General features: G+C 53.2%; 1 protein-coding gene and 1 long non-coding RNA gene across 3 annotated transcripts in view; one reads left to right on the top strand and one right to left on the bottom strand.

Moving 5' to 3' along the window:
- LOC122421755 overlaps nucleotides 1-6,801 on the bottom strand; it is a 20,354-nt gene extending 13,553 nt beyond the window's left edge. For both annotated transcript variants that reach the window (XR_006263578.1, XR_006263577.1), the window contains exon 1: nucleotides 6,734-6,801. This is a non-coding gene — a long non-coding RNA (uncharacterized LOC122421755). The remainder of the gene's footprint in view (nucleotides 1-6,733) is intronic.
- On the top strand, nucleotides 5,823-18,809 carry ASPHD2 (aspartate beta-hydroxylase domain containing 2). Its single transcript, XM_043438046.1, has 4 exons — nucleotides 5,823-6,314; nucleotides 10,164-11,268; nucleotides 16,367-16,480; nucleotides 16,992-18,809. The coding sequence occupies exons 2-4, from the start codon at nucleotides 10,461-10,463 to the stop codon at nucleotides 17,099-17,101; spliced, it is 1,032 nt and encodes a 343-aa protein (XP_043293981.1). The 5' UTR covers nucleotides 5,823-6,314; nucleotides 10,164-10,460; the 3' UTR covers nucleotides 17,102-18,809.

Here is an 18,809-nt window from a genome sequence, read left to right as displayed (position 1 = left end):
GAAATTCTGATGAATTCATTGTAACTCCAGTGTCTACAGCGAGCTCTCCTGGGCTTCACAAGCAGCAGGCTTCTCCCTCTTTGCACTGTAAGCAGGAAGTTCACCGTCTGTTCAGACACGAAGGAGATGTTAGCAGCACTTTATTGGATCTGCTCAAGGTGATTTAGATGTGTTCTTGGAGCCCATTAGGCATTTGATAACATGGAAGTGTGGCTCTGCTTTCTGGGCAGATAGAGTTACTCCTCTGTATATGCTCCCTAATCAGAGTGTATCATCCAGTGTGATCAAGCCGTCTGGGGAGATGCAAACTTATTCCCTATAGGATTTCTGCCTCAGGCTTATCCTGATAGTGTCCACAGCAAAGCCTTGTACCTTTTTTTTTTTTTCATTGAAGAACAGTTGATTTACAATGTTGTGTTAATTTCTGCTCTACAGCAGAATGATTCAGTTTTACATATATATTCTTTTTCCTGTTCTTTTCCATTGTGGTTTATCACAGGATATTTATTGAATCTAGCTCCTCGTGTTATACAGTAGGACCTTTCTGTTCATCTATCCTCTGTATACTAGTTTCCATCTGCTAACCCCAGACTTCCAATCCTTCCTCCGAACCCTATTCCCAATGCTTCCTACCTTTTGTTTGGGGTAGCCCAGGGCAGTGGTTTACACACTTATTTTAGTCTTAGGATATTTTGGTGCCCAAATATGGAAGCTAATGAAAAGCCAGCTGCTCAGAGGCAAACAACTAAGACACCCTGGGCACATGCCTGTCACCCCACTCCCTTCGGCCCCTCTTTATGCCCTTACTGGGTTACTGGGAACCTCCAAGTTGAAACACCGTTGAAATAGCTGTTCTGGAAAATCTCCCAGTGGCTCAGGTCATTTTGGAAACTTGCAACCCAAACATTTAAAACAAAGTTTGTTTTACCTAATCAGATTGCCTCCTTATAATTTATAATTGTAGAAGAGTTCACACATTCATAGGGAATGACAGGACATTTATGGACCCACCCCTCACTTTTAGCAAATCTTAACATTTTGCTTTGTTGCTTTGGTTTTTGTGTTGTTCAGTCACTAAGTCATATCAGACTCTTTGCGATCCCTGTCCTCACTCTCTCCGTTGTTTGCTTAAACTCATGTCCAATGAGTCGGTGATGCTATCCAAACATCTCATCCTCTGTTACGCCCTTCTCCTCCTCCCTTCAGTCTTTTCCAGCATCAGGATCTTTTCCAATGAGTTGGCCTTCAGCTTTAGCATCAGTTTCCAGGAAAGAATACTGGAGTGAGTTGCCATGCCTTCCTCCAGGGGATCTTCCCACCCCAGGGATTGAACCCTCTCTCTTATGTCCCTTGCATTGGCAGGCAGGTTCTTTACCATTAGCGCCACCTGGGAAGCCCTTGGTTTTTGTAAAGGAATAACATATTAAAAATACTGTTGAAGCCCTTCCTGCCATGTACCCTTTCCCCCAATCCCTCTCCTCTCTCCTCTGTACTCCCTCCTCAGAAGAAACTCCCCCTGAATTTGCATTAATTGTCCCCATGCAAGATTGTTACTATTAATACATATATTAATATATACATTTTCTGTGAACACAAATATGTATATGTGCATGCATATATAACATATAATATATATATATATGTTTCCTAAACAGCAGATTGCATTCTTTGCATGAGTTCACATTTAGCATCTATATTATCCTATGCATACTAATCTACAGTTTCCTTTTCCAGCTCAACTTTATATTTTGGAGATTTATCCGTGTTGAAACATTTAGCTCTGTCTCCAGCACTTTAACTGTTGCATCATATTAGTTTGTATGAATCTATGTGTGCACTTTCCTCCCATGAACGCTTGCTGCCTCCAGTTTTTCACAAAACGTTGCAGTGTACATTCCTGTGTGTGTCCCAGCCTGCACACTTCTCTAGCGGGTAGGCTTTCAAGCTGACCTGATACCACCAGCTATCAGAAACGCATGCTATGCTGAGACCAGTGCAACACTCACACGTACACAGATACACAGCACTCTTAGGACGCTTTCCAAAACAAAACAAGACAAAACTGTCTTAGCTGAAAAAAACCAAAAAACAACTGTCTTAGCTATTTCATCATTTTAAACTGCGGTCATGACTCACTGTATCAATTCTGCAACCATCAGTGGAAACCTCAGTTTCAAAATCAGTGCCCTGGAGCACATATATACCAGGAAGGGGCGTGGCGGGAGCATGGCAGCACTGGGGATTGTGCACACCTTCAGAGTGTGCAACAGAGGGCCAAGTGGGCGTGCAAATGCACACTCCCCGAGCAGTATAGAAGAGCGCCGCTGCTCCACAGCCTCCCCAGTACTTGGCGTCAGCTGGCCTTTTCATTTTTACCAGCACGATGAAAGCAGAGCAGTTTCTTGTTGTGGTTTTAGTTTGTCTTTCCCTCATGAGCAGTGGGCATGCTCAACCTTCCCAGTTGGTTATTGGCCACTTGTGTTTCCTCTTGTGTGACTTGACTGCTCATATCCCTGGCTGATTTTTTTATTAGGTAATTTCATTTTGTCTTTAGCTTTCTTGGCCCTTTGCTTTTTTTTCTCTATAAACTTTTTAAGATCAGTTTATCTTGTTGCATGAGAAACAGGGGGACGGTCATAAAAACTCATTTAAATTTTATAGATCATTCGGGGAAGCTGACAGTTTTATGATGTCGTCTCTTTGGTATCCATGAATTTTTGCATATGTTGTCATTATTCACAATTTATTCTGTGCCCTTCAATACTTTTATTTCACTTTTTTCATCTTCCCCATTCTAATTAAATTCATTCCCGAGTTTTTTACAGTTTTGTATTGTTGCTACTATGAATAACTTTTTTTTTTCCAATTACTCTTTCCAATACCTCCTATTTATTTTTCTTGCCTTATTGCACTGGTGAGAAGGCCCAGTACAGTGATGGGTAGGAGTGATGAGCGTGAACCTCTGTGTCTTTTCTTTTTTAACTATTAAAATACTTCTGTATATTTGCAAATGCATAGCATTTGCCTGGAAAGCAGGGGGCCTTTGCTGCTATACGCGGGCTTTCTCTAGCTGTGGGAAGCGGGGGCTACTCTCTGGTTGCAGTGCGTGGATTTCTCATTACGGTGGCTTCTTTTGTGAGCTTGGACTCTGGAGCATTGGTTCAGTAGTGGTGGCACACAGGCCATAGTTGCCCCTGCAGCATGTGGGATCTTCCTGGCCCAGGGATCAAACCTATGTCCCCTGCATTGGCAGGCAGATTCTTAACCACTGTACTGCCAGGGAAGTCCTTTTATTTCAGGTTTTAAAAAGGAGAAGATACTAGGGTTTTCTTCCAGTGCTTTTATCCTGCCTTTACCTAAACATGTGTATGTATCTACAGACACCATAATGCTTTGTGTTGTATTTGTGTGTATTATGTAAATGAAATTATACTGCTTATATAATTCTTATTTTGGCTTTATCATTTGTTCAGGAGCTTTATATTTTTATACATACATGTAGCTCTTTTTAATAGCTGCACAGTGTTATATAACTTGAAAATGTAACTGTTCCTGTATCTACACTAGGATTTTTCTAGGGTACCTATAGAGTGGTGAAATTATTGGCTCTTAGGGTATACATTTGTTTCAGCAAATGCTACCAGATTGCTCTATAAAGTCACTATACCAGTTTGCTTCATGCACCAATCAAGTATTTGTTGAGGGTCTACATATCCCTCTACTGACTTGCTGTGACCTTGATTGAGCAAGGCATGTTTTCTCTCTGGACCCCTAGTGACTCCATCTGTAGGAGGAGGGAGTTGGGTGGACCCCACAAGTGTACGAGATGGCATAATGATAGGGTATGCAGCCTGAGAGTGGGTCGGGAATGACTGCCCGAGAGACGACAGGGAGAGAGGAGGGTGCTGGTGACAGCCAAGCTGAAGACAGGCAATTTACATGTGCTTGGCCTTCATCTCAACTCCTCCATTAGTGCAGTGACAATTCATCTGGAGCTTTCACCCAAAAGTCCCCTTTGGAAGGCCCGAGACCCTTTTCTGTGGGGGAATTCACCTTCCAGGATCTCCCAGAGGAAAGAATGGCAAGCAGGGTTAGTAGAATGTGTGTATGGTAATGTCGCCACTGAAAAATAAATACTCTTAACAAATACAGAGCTATATAATTGCACTGGTCAAAGATAATTACGAGATTTATAGACCATATTAATTCATAATGTACTACAGATGGTGTGGTCCAGTAATGGAACACACATTTACAACTAGGAAGAAATAGTTTTCTTTTTCATCCTTGTCAGGGTGATGCAGTGACTGAATATATGTGTCTTTGGAGAAGTCTAAATTTGAGCAACTTTCTGAATGTGAGAGGCACCAAATACCCTCCCATCTTCTCTACCCTACCCAGGCTCAACCACTGCGAGTCTGGCAGTGAAAAGACACAGCATGTTTAATGTTTCTAAATCTGATACCCGTGTCGATTACCCACACTTGGAGCAAATCTGGATGCATTTTACAGTTTCCCGATGTATGCATCTTGGTTTATTTTAGTAGAATAAAAGAGGTGAAAAAAAAAAAAAGTTCTTCCTCCTTTGGACTTAAGAAAAGTGGGGAGGTGACAGGGATGAAGTGGATTTTAAGATATGGCAAAGGTAAATTCTGGGCCACAATAGATGTGGATTTGGGGCTCTAATAGAGATGGTTAGAGGTGGTTTTTGAGAGAGACAAGTGGATTCTGGGACACAGTAGAGGTAGGTTCCTGGAAAAACGTGAGATGGATTCTGGGACATGAAAGAGGTGAAGACTCTAGACATGAGTAGAGGTGGGTTTTAGGAATGACCAAGGTGGATTCTGGGACAGGGAGAGGTGGATTCTGGGACAGCTACAAGTAGATTCTGGAACAGAACAGATGGACTGTGGGCTGGCAGTCCCATTCGGTGTTCCAACTCACCTGTGCACAGTTCCCCTGGTGCCCATCAAACGATCCAACCTGTGGCCCCTGTAGGCTTATTTGTCTTGCACAGGTCTTCGGTCAAACACCCCCTTGCTCAGAGAGGCATCCCTGGGGCCTCCATCCCCGCATTCGGCCCTGTGTTAATCACCTTCATCCCATCCTGTCCTTTGTCCTGGTACCACTCTGCCTGGTAGGTGATTGTGGGTTTGTACCTGTGATTACTTGGGGCTTCCCCAGTGGCTCAGCTGGTGAAGAATCCACCTGCAACGTGGGAGACCTGGGTTCAATCCCTGAGTTGGGAAAATCCCCTGGCGAAAATACTGGCTACCCACTCCAGTATTCTGACCTGGAGAATTCCATGGACTATTTAGTCCATGGGGTCACAAAGAGTCAGACACTACTGAGCGACTTTCACTTCCCCTGTGATCACTTGGGCATCCCCCTACTCCTGGCTAGATGGTGACTCCCTGCGGGCAGGGGCCCTGTCGGAGCTCACTGGGGAGCGCAGGGTCAGCCCCGGAGAGGGTGATGGTGGTTTAGTCGCTAAGTCGTGTCCAGACTCTTGCGATCCCGTGGACGGTAGCCCGCCAGGCTCCTCTGTCCGTGGGATTCTCCAGGCAAGAATACTGGAGTGGGTGGCCATTCTCCAGAGAGGCTGCCCAGTAATTATCGGACGAATGCACTTCCCATGATAACTAAGGATCTTGTTTGATTTGCGGTTTCATTCCAAGGGCCCAAGAGGCCTTATAAGTGTATGGTGAATCAATACGTCAAGGCAAGAAGGGTGTCACGTCAGGGGCAGGAGGAAGTGAGGGAGGGAAGGTGGGAGAGAGGAGAGGAGCAAATGTAGGAGGGAGAGAACCAGAGTGGGGAGAGAGAGGAGATCAAGGGAGGGGGAACGGACAGCAGCACCCAGGGAGAACCGGGAGCGGGGAATTAACGCCCGGCCGCCCCGCCTGCGCGCGCCCTGGGGCCGCGTGGGCAGTGCGTCTCCCCGCTCCGGGCCGCGGCCGCCAAAGCCACGCGAGGCGGGCGGCGCGGTCGGGACCCCGGGTTACGCAGCACCCGTGGGGGGAGCCGCCGGGCGCCGGGGGTCTCGGCCCCGCCCCACAGGCCGCCTCGCGCCCGCCCCGCCCGCGCCCCTTCCCCGAGCCGCCCGGCCGCGCGCGGCATTGTGGGAGTTGTGGTCCCCGCGGAGCGCAGCGCGGCGTCGGCACCGGCGGGGGGACCGGCTCGGCTCCAGCTCCGGCTCCGGCTCCGGCGGCTCCGCGGCGCGGGCAGGGGGCGTCCAGGCGTCCGCGCCTTCGGGCGGCGGCGTCGCCCCGGCCCCAGCGGCCGCCCCCTCCGCCCCGCGCGCCTGGGCACAGGTAAGCGGGGGTCTCCCGGGGCTGCGGGGCTGGAGGGCGGCGCGGCCGGGCCGATCCCTGCGAGACGGGGAGGAGGCGGCGGGGGCCGGGCGGCTGCAGGCCCGCGGTCCCCACGCCCGGCGGTGCAGCTTCCGAGGATGCTTAGCGCCCGGCATCCTGGCCCCGCGGAGGGGCCCTCCGCCGCCAGGCGCTCGCTACGTGCCTGAGCGCCGCCACCTCGGCAGTGTTCGCGGCCCGGGCATCCTCCTCTTCCTCCCTGTGGCCCCTCGCGACCCTGTCCGCCGTGTTCACACCCCCCACCCCCATCACCCTCCTCGGTGACCATCCTGCTTGGTCCTTTTCCCTTGCTTGCTCCCCCCCCCCCCCCCCCCCTGTGCATCACCCACTTCCCCCTGTCTCCCGTGGTGACCCTCGCTCACCTGTCCCATGAGGTATCACCTTAAGCCGTCTTCCTTAATCGCCCATTTTTCCTGTTAATACTTTATTCATTGTCCTATTCCTCATCCTCCCCCCAACCCCCGCCCCCGCCCTCCTGGTGGTCACCATCTGTCTTAACCTATCCTGTGCCCTCCCCTTTTCCCCGTCTCCTGAGTGGGTGGATTTCTGAAAAAGCTGGCCAAGAAAGTGAGGAAGAGAGGTCTCGGGTTCCCTGCAGAAGAGGGCTGGCTCTGAGCAGGCTCCTGGTTACATGCATCACACTTGTCCTGCTCCTTGGGGGTCTTCTAGGGTGGCCTGACCATACCCTGAGAGTGAGCAAAAGCTCTTTAGCACTGGGCAACCTCTTGAACTGGTGATGTAACTGGACTAACCAGGTTAGAATTGAGTCTCTTTCCTAGATATTCATTGTACCCAAAGTTGTGTGTGATGGGACTTGTTCACTCAAAAGTGGTGACAAATTCAGACCCTATTCCCCAGAGCCGACTGACTTTTAAGATCTAGAGTTATTAAAGTGCAGGACAGCAATGAGGTGTCCCCCTCCCTGATGAGGACAGCCGTGGAACAGATGTGTAAAGAAAGCTGGAAATCACTGAAGCAAGAGCTGGGTGGGGGGAGGGGGAAGGGCAGGGATGGAGCTTGGTGAAATTCATGCCCTTCCAGCTGGAGGGCTGGGGTCTGTGAGGGTCAGATGTTTGATAAACCAGTGCTTGATAAACTGCCAATCACCCTGCAAAGGTAAAGGTTTAATTTAAGTGTCACATTTCAGCTGTGAGCTTGTTAATCCACCTCTGGGCTCAGGTTCTGCCAGGATAGTTTGGCTAAAAGTAAGGGACAGGTGTGAAGAGTCCTTCCATGAGCTCTCGGTACTGTTTGTGAATTCGTGAGCAGGGTCTGAAACTGGGGTTTGGGGAAGCAGGAGCCTCTGCTGCGTTTTGTTTCGAGCTCAGCCCAAGGAGTGTTCATGGCTGGCGTTGTACAGAATGAGGCTTTCTGGGGGTGGGGTGGGGAGGGTTAGCGGTGTGGTTGTCCAGTGGAGAGAAGCCCCTGTCATCCACCCAGTCCCCTGGTGTCTTCATTTTGATTTATTTGAACCGTAGTCAAGGCTGATGGGAACTAACACTTAACAGGTGTTTGTTAAATGATCATCATCTCACTCTTGGAACCTTTAAGAAAAACCTTTCCTCCTGAGAGATTTGGTGTAAAAGTTCCAATTAGGGCTTCAGCTCAGTGAAGTGAGGGGGGAAATCCTTTTAGTAAAAGTGCTTGCTATCACGCAGATGTTAGTTTCACACTGAATTTCAAGAATCCTGGGGTTCTGTTTGGGAGGAGGCTTGCAAGCAAAACACCTCTCTGCAGGATTTTCCTTCCCTGGTCTTTAAGAGGAAACAGCTGCCAGTGATGGGAGGACCAGCCAAGGACCAGGGCCCCGGGCGGGGTTGGGGAGGGGCTCTTTGCGTTCAGGGACCCAGCCTTTCCCTTTCTCCCGAATCTGTGAGGAAATGGAGGATGCATGAGGACAAAAATTTAGCTTCTAACCTCCCCACTCTTGTATTTTTCCTAGAAACTTAAAAAATGTCCATGAATATTCAGCATGTGTGTTTCTGACTTACTAAATATCATAGTTAAGTGATTCAACCTAAGCTGGGAAGATAAAAAGTAGGGAGTTAAGGAGAAGCTAAGGGTTCCCTTTCATTTTAATAGCTTTGCATGTCTGGGGACAAAAGAAAAAGTCCCTTGAGGTGTGTGGCAACAAGAGTTTACCTTTGGCTGCTGGAATTCTCACTCCCAAGGTACCTTTCCCTGACGGCCCACCTTTGGTTTGCTGGCTCATAGAGATGGGAGTCCACATGTCGTAGATGTCGCTAGATGATGACACGATCATAAGCACTTTCAACCCATCATTCCCGTCGACACTGATGAGCAAACAGAGAGGGGAGTGACCTGCCAGGTTTGGGTTCTTAACCTTTCTGCTGCGTTGCAAGAACACTTAGGCCAAACTTAGTCCCCAGAGAAAGAGGAGGGTACCGCTTTCCCGTTTTTGTTAGTTACCTTCACATATTTCTGGGGGAGAGGAGAAAGGGTAGTACCAAACAAAATTTCTGAATTATTCTCCTCGAGATGAGGGAATGTTACTACATATGTAGTAGAACATAGACCTGGCTGTTCTCATCTGATTAAAAAGAGGGTGGACAAAGAGTTTCAACTGGGAAACATCTCTGGGTTTTTTTTGCTTTTTTAGTTTTATTGGAGTAGAGTTGCTTTACAATGTTGTGTTAGCTTCTACTGCACAGGAAAACACATCAGCCATACATATACATATATCCCCTCTCTTTTGATTCCCCTCCCATTTAGGTGACCAGTACATTAGTTAGGGTTCCCTTGCTATACAATATGTTTCTATCAGCTGTTTATTTTATACATAGTATCAACAGTGTATATGCGTCAACTGGTAATGAGACAACTGGGCTCTGATCATCTTTTAGATTATTAGGATAATAACAGTGCTAGATATTGGACCAAAACATCTTGCCAGACATTGGCCCGAAACATAAGTGAGCTAAGTGGTAAAGCGCTTCTGTCTGTTTTGGAGAGACCGGAAAGGGTTTCTATTTTTCTCTTCTCATTCTGTCCATCATTTCACTTCATAGTCCCATGGGTGAGGCCAGTAGGTAGTCTCCCAAGCGAGGAGACAGAAAATGCCCAGTGTCTGCCACAGATTGACCCCAGGGAGCCCACTTGCTTTTCCAGCTTGATTTAAGCCCAGCCTGTGTCAGAAGGGCAAGAGAGATTAAATAAACAAGAACGATGAAGTGCCGTGAAAGAGAAAGTAAAATGGAGAACATGAGGTTTTAAGTGCCTTTGCCATTTGTAAGATGCTTTTGAATCCAGATTTCTCTTTAATAAAAACTACAAGAGATTTGGCTTCCCTACTGGTCCAGTGGTTAAGATTCCCAGCTTCCACTGCAGAGGGTGAGGGTTCAGTCCCTGGTCGGGGAGGTTCCATTACAGGGATTTAGGGAGAAGAAGTGTTTATTACATACCTACTTTACAAGAGTCCGGCAGTAGATCCTGCTTTGAAGTGAGATGGGCCTTGTGGCCCTGCCCCAGCTGCATGAACTGGGGTGGGTTATAGGACCTCTCTGAGCCTCAGTTTCCTCATCCATAAAGTGGGGATCATAGCACCTCCTGAGGACACAAAACAGATGGGACTGCTGTAATTATCCAACAGTACTTGACCCAGATTAGACACCACCGGCCTTTTGGGAAATGCAGGAAGAATGTACAAGATGAGAAGTGTGTCCTCTTCCAACAGGGATCTGATCAAACGCTCTGGGCCTTTTTGCATTTTAGCTGAGGACTTTTCCAAGTGTAAAAATTAATGCCGGTTTATTATTTTTTTTTTAATCTCAGGTTTGGATTGCCTAACATTGCACGGTGACCCACCCCACCACGTCCAAAGGCGACCTCAAGCCGCTCCTTCGCCCTGCCCACAGGGACTCCCGCCGGGACTGGAGCGGTGGGCACAGAGGTCTGTCCATGCCACTGGCGGCAGCAACCCAGGACCCGCGGCCGCCATGCCCCCGCCGGCCCCGGCCGCCCCCCGCCCCCGGCGCTAGGCTGCACAGCGTGGGCGCCCTCGGGACCCCCGAGGACTGACCTCTGCTGACCTCGCTCCGGACCCCCGACAGCTCCCCCCCCCCCCCCAAAATGTCGCTCGAGTGGCTGGCGGCCTGGGGCTGGTCGCTGGACGGCCTGAGGGACTGCATCGCCGCCGGCATCCAGTCGGTGCGGGACTGCGACACCACGGCGGCGGTCAGCGTGGCCTGCCTGCTGGCCCTGTTCGTGTGGTACTGTTACCACGTGGGCCGCGAGCAGCCCCGGGCCTACGCCTCGGTCAACGCCCTGATGCAGGGCCCCGACGCGGCGGGGCTGCAGAACGGCTTCGTGTACTGCCAGTCGGCCGAGTGCGTGCGCTGCAGCCACAGCGACGGCCTCAACCAGAAGCTCTACCACAACCTGCAGGAGTACGCCAAGCGCTACTCGTGGTCCGGCATGGGCCGCATCCACAAGGGCATCCGCGAGCAGGGCCGCTACCTCAGCAGCCGGCCGTCCATCCAGAAGCCCGAGGTCTTCTTCCTGCCCGACCTGCCCACCGCGCCCTACTTCTCGCGGGAGGCGCAGAAGCACGACGTGGAGCTGCTGGAGCGCAACTTCCAGACCATCTTGTGCGAGTTCGAGACCCTCTACAAAGCCTTCTCGAACTGCAGCCTTCCGCAGGGCTGGAAGCTGAACAGCACCCCCAGCGGCGAGTGGGTCACCTTTTACCTGGTCAACCAGGGGGTCTGCGTCCCCCGGAACTGCAGGAAGTGCCCACGGACGTACCGCTTGCTGGGAAGCCTTCGGACCTGTATTGGCAACAATGTTTTTGGGAACGCGTGCCTGTCCGTGCTGAGCCCTGGCACCGTCATCACGGAGCACTACGGCCCCACCAACATCCGCCTCCGGTGCCATTTAGGTAGGTGGGGGCGGGGCCTCCGGCCCGAGGCCCGCCCCGCGGAGGCTGCGCGCGCTTCCCGGCACTCTGATCAGAAATCGATGGGTCAGGTGCACGCAGTGTTGGCGGCAGAGATTGAGTCAAAAAGGCGTGGTCAGTATCAACCTACTCGGTGACAGGTGCTCCGTCCAGAGGCCCTGTCTGCCCTGTCCGGGGTGGGAGCCACCAGCCGCATGTGACTGTAGAGGGCCTGAAATATGGCCAGTGTAACTAAGGAGCTCGATTTTTACTTTAATCCAAATGTAAAAATCTGGCTGTGGCCGCTGTGTGGAACAGGGTAGCTCTAGAGCCAGAGGCTGTTGGGGAGGTTCTGGAGGTTTGTCAGGATGTCCAGGAGGCCGGAAGATGCCCAAGTGCCTTCCTGATCCCAAGGATGAGGTGTTGCTTGGTGTTACATTGATTTTGTTCCGCCTCTAAGGAGGTTGGTAATAAGTGTAGCATGTGTGGTGGTGGTTTTGAGAACAGGGTCTGCAGTCACGTTGCCTGTGTTTGCATCCTGGCTCCACCATGAGCCGGCTGGGTTCCTTTGGGCGAGTGAGTCCACCTCTCTGGGCCTCAGTTACCCCATTTGGAAAGTGGAGGAGGGAAAAAGGATTATTTCTTACAGAGCTGTGTTGGTAATGTGAGTTGTGAAGCCTTTGTTCAAGCAGAGCCTGCTAGAGAGAGTTGTTGTTTAGTTAAGTCGTATCCAACTCTTTGCCCCCCCACCGTGGACTATAGCCTGCCAGGCTCCTCTGTCCGTGGGATTTCCCAGGCAAGAACACTGGAGTGGGACAGAGAGTGAGCACTCAATAGAAGCAGGCTCAAATGCTACTCAGTGAAGAGGGACATTAGTTCTCCAGAATGCCTCCTCCCTGGTGAGTCGAGATAACATGTTGGTTAACAGGGCAACGGGGCCACAGGTTAGTATCCCAGACCAGAAGAGCCTGAGCGAGGCCCAGCATAGTGGTGTGACCGCCCCAGCTGTGGCGTGGATGGAGGACAAGCATGTGGAGGAGCCCAGGAGGGGCTGGAGCAGGGCTATCAGAACTGGGCTCCGCAGGGGACCTCGGGGCTGCGGGGGGCCTGAGCCCCTCTCCCCTGGGTCCCTCTGCTCCTCCTCTCTGTCTGTGAGGACTGCACACAGGGCTTTACTGCTTCAAAAAAGAGAAAAGACTTAGATTCAGGCAGTTGACACCGTTTTGCGTATCTCAAGAGTAAAAGCAGGACACGATCGGGGCCCTGGAGGGAGTGGCCTGGCTTCGTGGCCGGCTGTGAGACTGTGCAGTAACTGTATCTCCTCGGGCTTCAGTCTCCACATCTGTAAGGTGAGCAGATGGTACTCACTCACAGGAGCGTTGAGAGGTTTCAACAGAGTAGCATCTTCCACGGGCACTTGACACGGCGCCTGGCTCGTGGCAGCATTCGATCACCGGCAGCTAGGGCCTTCATGATCAAACGGTGTGTCGGGAGTGTGAGAAACTAGCCCAAAGAACGTGGCCCCGCCCCAGGAGACAGCAGAAAATGTGCCGAGTCCGGAAGCGCACACGCCTGGGCTCAGATCCTGGCTTAGCCCGTTTGCCAGGCGGCCTTGGGTAGGTGCGGAAGCTGTGCCTCCGTTTTCTCCTCTCTGCAGTGGGTGTAGTACCCACCTGGAGGGCTGTTTGGACGATTAGAAGTATGTCCTGTGTGTTGAGTGCTTTGCAGGTGAAGGGCAGTCGGGTAAAGGGGGCTCTGGTTATTCAGAGACGTGAGATGATCGTCTTAAGTGATGGTCGTGGTCAGTAAAGTCTCTGTGCGACGCACCGGGACGCGCTCTGAGCTCAGGGGACCCAGGCGCTGCAGGTGGCCTGCTCTGGGGAGGAGGGTCTGACCCTGCAGGACCCCGGGACCACCCAGGTGGAGCGAGGGAAGAGCCATCCCCCGGGGCTGGGAAGTCCACTGGTGGGCTGAGCTTGGCCCGGCCGGTGGGAGCAAACCACAGGGGTCCCTCGTCAGGCTGAGGGATTCAGGCTGTGGGCGCAGGGAGCAATGCTGTTCTTAAAGGTTCTCCTTGTAAGTTTTTTGAAAGCTTCAGAGCGATGCGTAGGGAAGGGCATCTGAGGCAGAATCCCAGGCAGCGTGAGTAGGAAGGGCTGGTGGCAAGAACACTCAGGATCCGCCCCCTGGGTATTAATGCCTGTTGTGTATCGGTGCCGTGTACACGCGCGTGTTTGTAATACGTGTCTGCACGGACCGCTTTATGACCTGTCATTCCCCTCCCCGAGTGCCGCCTGCCACCAGAGAAACTGGGTCATCCGTGTCACCCTGGACAGCAGGCGGCCTGGAAGGCGGCCCACCGGCGTGGGCTATGCCGTGGCCAGGGTGCGCGCCAGGGCGGGGTTTGCTGTTTCCTTCTCTTCTCTGTCCCGCCTACATGTGTCCACCCAGAAAGGAAACGGGGCGTGTGAGACTCCTGGGACCTTGTGTGTTGACTGGGGGTGGGGAGACGAGGTCAGGGGCAGGGAGGGCCTGGTACGTGCTGGTGGCCACACCCCCACCAGCTACCTGGCTGTCGTGGGGAGGCCCCTGTGGTCCCGGAACTGTGCCCTGGAAATGCTCACCCCATGCCGCCTCCTCTTCTGCCTTCTGTCTTCATTGGGACTGGGGGTGTCATTTCTGTGTGACTGCAGCCCTAGTGCCTCCAGCCGGCACAAGTTTGCCGAGCCTGCTCCCAGCTTCCACTAGACGTGGCATCGCTTAACCCCTCTCCATGCCGCCCAGCCATCACCCTGCAGCGTGTAGGGGCTGCGATGTCCCCAGCCACTGCCACAGGCCTCCAGGGAACCGCCCCTGGAACTAACTAGGCAGATGTTAGCCAGGAGGCAGGTGCCCGGCCCGCAGGAAAGAGTAGAGGAAAATACACGTGCACGTCCACATTCTCATCAGGAAGCCCAGTCGGGCTCTCGTCCCTTCGTGAGTATTGCTGGTGTTCTTGGCTGTCTGGATGGGTGATGCAAGCGGGTCAGCTCGTGTCCGCCTTGCCCGCCCTGCAGGCCAGCTGCCAGCCTCCAGAGGCGGGGCCTCGCTGGACAGAGCCCTTTCTCCTCCTGTCTCTCGTCTCCGTTCGTGGGTGGTGGAGACAATGCAGCGAGCCCTAAGCCAGAGAGGCCGGGCTCGTAGGACCACCGAGGCAGTGTGGGGGCCTGTCTATCCCCAGGAGCTACCCAGATGCTCTGTCTGTGGGGGTGCTGACTGTTCCTGCCCGCCAGGCTGGCTTGGCAGTTGGCAGGGATGGTGGGCCGCAGGGAGGCTGGGGCACAGGGGAGGGAGGCAGAGGAGAGGGAACCAGGGCCGGGAAGCACAAGCCGGGATGTCTTTCTGTTGTACTGTGGGGGCTGGTAGTGAATCACCACCCAGAGAAAGGGGAGCTCCTTTCTGAAACCCTGGGGTGGACTGTCCCTGCAGAGAACCACCTATTCCTAAAGGCCTTCTGCACCCGAACCAAGCAGTGAGGGGACACACGGAAGGATGTGGCCCGCGGGGCTCTCCACTGGGGCCAGTGAGTGGCAGGCTGAACCCCTTTACGACCCTGACCTCCCCCCAGAAGTTGTCAAGGTAGTGGGAGAGGGTGGTTCCAGAGGCAGAATGGACTGTGTCAGCTGATCCAGTAGAGTGTGCTATTGAGAGCTGAAACTGACCGTCTGCGGGGAAATTGACAACCACTTAGCGTCACTGCTACTGACCTGTCAGCTCACACTTCATCATACTGTCCAGTGTTGGACCAGCCTGTTCCACGGAGCCAGATAGCTTGGGGTTTGAATTTCAGTTCCCACAGGACTGAATAGCACTCCCAGCAGGTCACTGAACTTCTCTAAGGCTCAGTTGCTGCATCTGGAAAGCATGTGTGGTGATGTCTGTAAAGTGTTTAATGCAAACCTGCTCACAGTAAGTCTTCAGTGGTTGGTAGCAAGGACAGTGGTCACACAGCCTGGAAGGCAAGTACGCCCACGGCCCCTCTTTACAGATGAAGAGCTACGGCTCAGAGAGGTGGAGTGGTTTGCTTAAAGTCACCCAGCACATAAAGGTGGTTGTCTGACCCCAGGTCCTCTGTCTTGCCCTCTCCCCCTCACGGCCTCTTGTTTCAATTCTGCCTCCCTCCATGCTTCCTGGAGCCATCCATTTGTGGTTCAGCGGGTACATGAAATCCTTGGGCTGTTCGGAAGTTGTTTCCTGTATGTTGGGAGGATGTTAAATCAGAGCGGTGGGTGCTGACTGGCCCGGGGTCATGATTGTCAGGCTGGGACGCTGGAGACACAAGCCCACCATGCAGGGCCCACCCACCCTCTTCCCAATCAGTTAGGTGGCCACGTGGTGCCTAGGCGACCAGAGTGCCAGGGGCCCAGCGTCCTTCAGACCCTCGGGTTGGAGATGGGGGTGTGAACGTGCACTCACAGCAGCGTTTCAAGCAGACCCTGTGTCCGGGGTTATATACCCGAGCCCCCTGCCCCACACTTGTGTTGAACATAACAGCTCCCTCTCTGAGGGTGTCAGTTTGTTACCTCTCAAAGCTCGACATTTCTTTAGGGGTGTCTCCGGCTTCCCAGAGTGAGGCTGGGGAAACTTGGACTATGAACATGCCATGCTCGGGCCTTGCGATGAACCCCAAAGAGGAGGGTGCTGTGAGGGTCTTAGCATCTTTATTCTCAGCTGGAGCAGCCCTTGCCTCTGGGGCAGGTGGAGGTCTGATCCCGCCTCCCTCGACCTCCAGGGGTCCCATGGCTGGGCTTCAGGAGTCTCAAGGTGAGGTGCAAGCCTCGGTTGGTCAGTGCTTTCGTCAGAGGCATCCCTGGCCCAGAGCAGATTAAGCCACAGGAGGAGGGAGGTTTTCTGGGGAGTACAGTGGGGATTTGGGTGCACAGCCTGGCTCTGTCCTAGCAGACTGCCCTCTCCTCTCCCCTCCCACTGGGGCTCCCAAGGGGTGAGTGAGGGGGAAAGCGGGGCTTCGGAAGTTGAGTGCCGCCCCCCCAAAGGCTGCCCTCCTGACTTCCAGCATCCTGGTCCTGCCCACCTTCATCCTCTCCTCTCTCCTCTCCCCCAGGTCTGAAAACCCCAAGTGGCTGTGAGCTGGTGGTGGGAGGGGAGCCCCAGTGCTGGGCAGAAGGCCGCTGCCTCCTCTTCGATGATTCCTTCCTGCATACTGCGTTCCACGAAGGTGAGTGCCTGTCTGCTCTGTGGCCACCTTTAAATATATACGTATGTATGCTTATATATACTTCAATTTTATTTTTTAGAGCAGTTTCTAGTTTCCAGAAAAACTGAGCAGAAAGTCCAGAGTGTTCGCCCCTTGAAGTGACCTTCCCCCACATATATTTTCCCTTTATTAACATTTTGCATGACCGTGGCCCGTTTGTTAACAGCGGACGCGTCATAGTTTACGTGAAGGTTGACCCTTGCTGTTGTCCGTTCTGTGGGCTTGGACAGATGTCGCGGGTCCGCCACGGGAGGACCGTACGCAGTAGCTTTCCTGCCCTAAACGTGCCCTGCACTCTGCTCCGAACCTTCTGGGGCCTTCTCCTAGGGTTTGTTCAGAGAGAAGGCGAGCCTGCGCTCTGTGCCAGGGGACAGGAGGGGTCGCTGCCCGCGTGGGTCCGTCTCCGCAGGGGTCCTGGCTTGGGGGTGCTTTGACCCTCTCCTCTCTCGCCGCCCTCCCCTCCCCTCCCCAGGTTCGGCGGAGGACGGCCCCCGGGTGGTTTTCATGGTGGATCTGTGGCACCCGCACGTCGCGGCGGCCGAGCGGCAGGCCCTGGATTTCATCTTTGCTCCGGGACGATGAGAACGTTGGTCGCGCTGGAGTCGCCAGGAGTGACAGTGGGTCTGCCTGGGCAGACGGGGGTGCGGCCCAGCCCCCCCGGCCCCGTTTGGACCCCATGCTCAGAAACCTGCCTCAGCCGAGAGCTTGCATTTGGGACTTGTGTTTTTTAAGATCACGTTGGGTCCCTTTTTCCTTTGGTTACTGAACAGTAGGGAATTTCCAGCTTGTATTTCCTTAGATTTTTTTTTCCCCTTCCCATCGTTTGCTTCTGTGATCCCTTTCTGCCTAAAAGCACGTTCCCGTGCTCTGCGCCCAGCGGCCCACTGTCCCTGTCGTCGGGCGTTCACGCTCGCCGCTACCTGGTCTGTCAGAGCTCCCAAGTAGAGCTGCCAAACGGTTACTTGTCTGAATGTAATAACATAAATCTTCTTGTGGTCATCTTAAGAGGAAAACAAACAAACAAAAAAACCAACCAAAAAACTGCAAAGCAGAGAGCTGGCGAACATGGCCTCTGCTGCTCTTACAGTCACCTGGGGACCCTTCCGCTGCCCCAGGGCAGGGGGCAGTCTGCGGTCAGCATCGCCACCCGGCCCCAGCCGGCTGCGGCGTGGGCACGGTGGCCCTGGTCAGGGGCAGGGCCGACCCACCATTGCTCACCTCACCCCGAGCCCCGTGAGCTCGCTCATGGCAAGAGCCTCGGGCTGGCAGGACCAGAGGCGTCTCCATAAACGTGGCTTTCCGACAGAGCCAGGGTTGGTGGTGTCTTCTCCTCCGAGAGCCCAGCCAGGGCTCCCTCGGATCAGGCTCTGAATGCGTGATTCGCTTACCTCACTGCCTACAGAAGTCCTACTGCCAAACCGGGCCCGGGAGGTTCCCCGCTTGAGCTGTGTGGAGTCCACGGCGATGAGCGTTCAGACCATCAGGCTGGCCCGCGGGCGCCGAGGTGGGGCAAGCAAGACCTCCCTCCTCCAGGGACGTTCTGGAAAAGCCTTTCTCTGGCAAAACTGGGAATCGTAGGTCCGTCCGCCCAGGACGTGTCTGTTTTTTTGCTTTGGAGTTCTGCTGCCTGTGATTTTCCATTTGTCTTTCTGTACATAAACGTTCAAACGCTGGGCTCGGAGATCACGCTGGTGTCGGCCTTGTGCCTGTCACCACACAAGGGCGCAGCCCCGGCTCCCCGCCCACCAAGCCAGTATGTGCTCGTGAGGACCCCGGGCGACCTGCAGACCCGAAGGACCCACGGTCTCAGTGCTGGCTTGTTGGTCTCCGGTGAAGGACATGGCTGGTTTATGGCGCCAAGTCTGGAAACGGCCCCATGTCAGCCAACGTGTAAAGGAGTCGCCTCCAGCCACACGAGAGAGGCATTTTTGGAATAATGTATTATTGCAGAGTTGGGTCGATAAAACCATGGAGCGGCATGGAACACACAGTTTATCCTGCGTCCGGGTCCAGCATAAAGAACCCGTGTCTGCATTTGAGTACACTTTCTTACACATCTTTTTCAGCGATTAGGATGCAGGAAAGGGCAGAGATTTCTGCCCCACCCGAAGTCTTTCTCCTCCTCCTCCTGCAGTTTCTTGTCAAAGAGTCACTGAGGTGCATGATCTGTCTGCATCCTGACTGCTCTCCGTCTGCAAAGCTGACAGCCCACACCCGTCCCCAGCTGCCTGTGCTCCCGGGACGCGGGTGGGGACCAGGAGGTAAATAAAAGATCTTGCTGAAAACCAGA

The sequence above is a fragment of the Cervus canadensis genome, chromosome 1 (genome assembly GCF_019320065.1).
Source record: "Cervus canadensis isolate Bull #8, Minnesota chromosome 1, ASM1932006v1, whole genome shotgun sequence".
Taxonomy (NCBI): domain Eukaryota; kingdom Metazoa; phylum Chordata; class Mammalia; order Artiodactyla; family Cervidae; genus Cervus; species Cervus canadensis.
The sequence above is the reverse complement of the archived record's forward strand: the minus strand, read 5'-3'. Positions and strand labels throughout refer to the sequence as shown.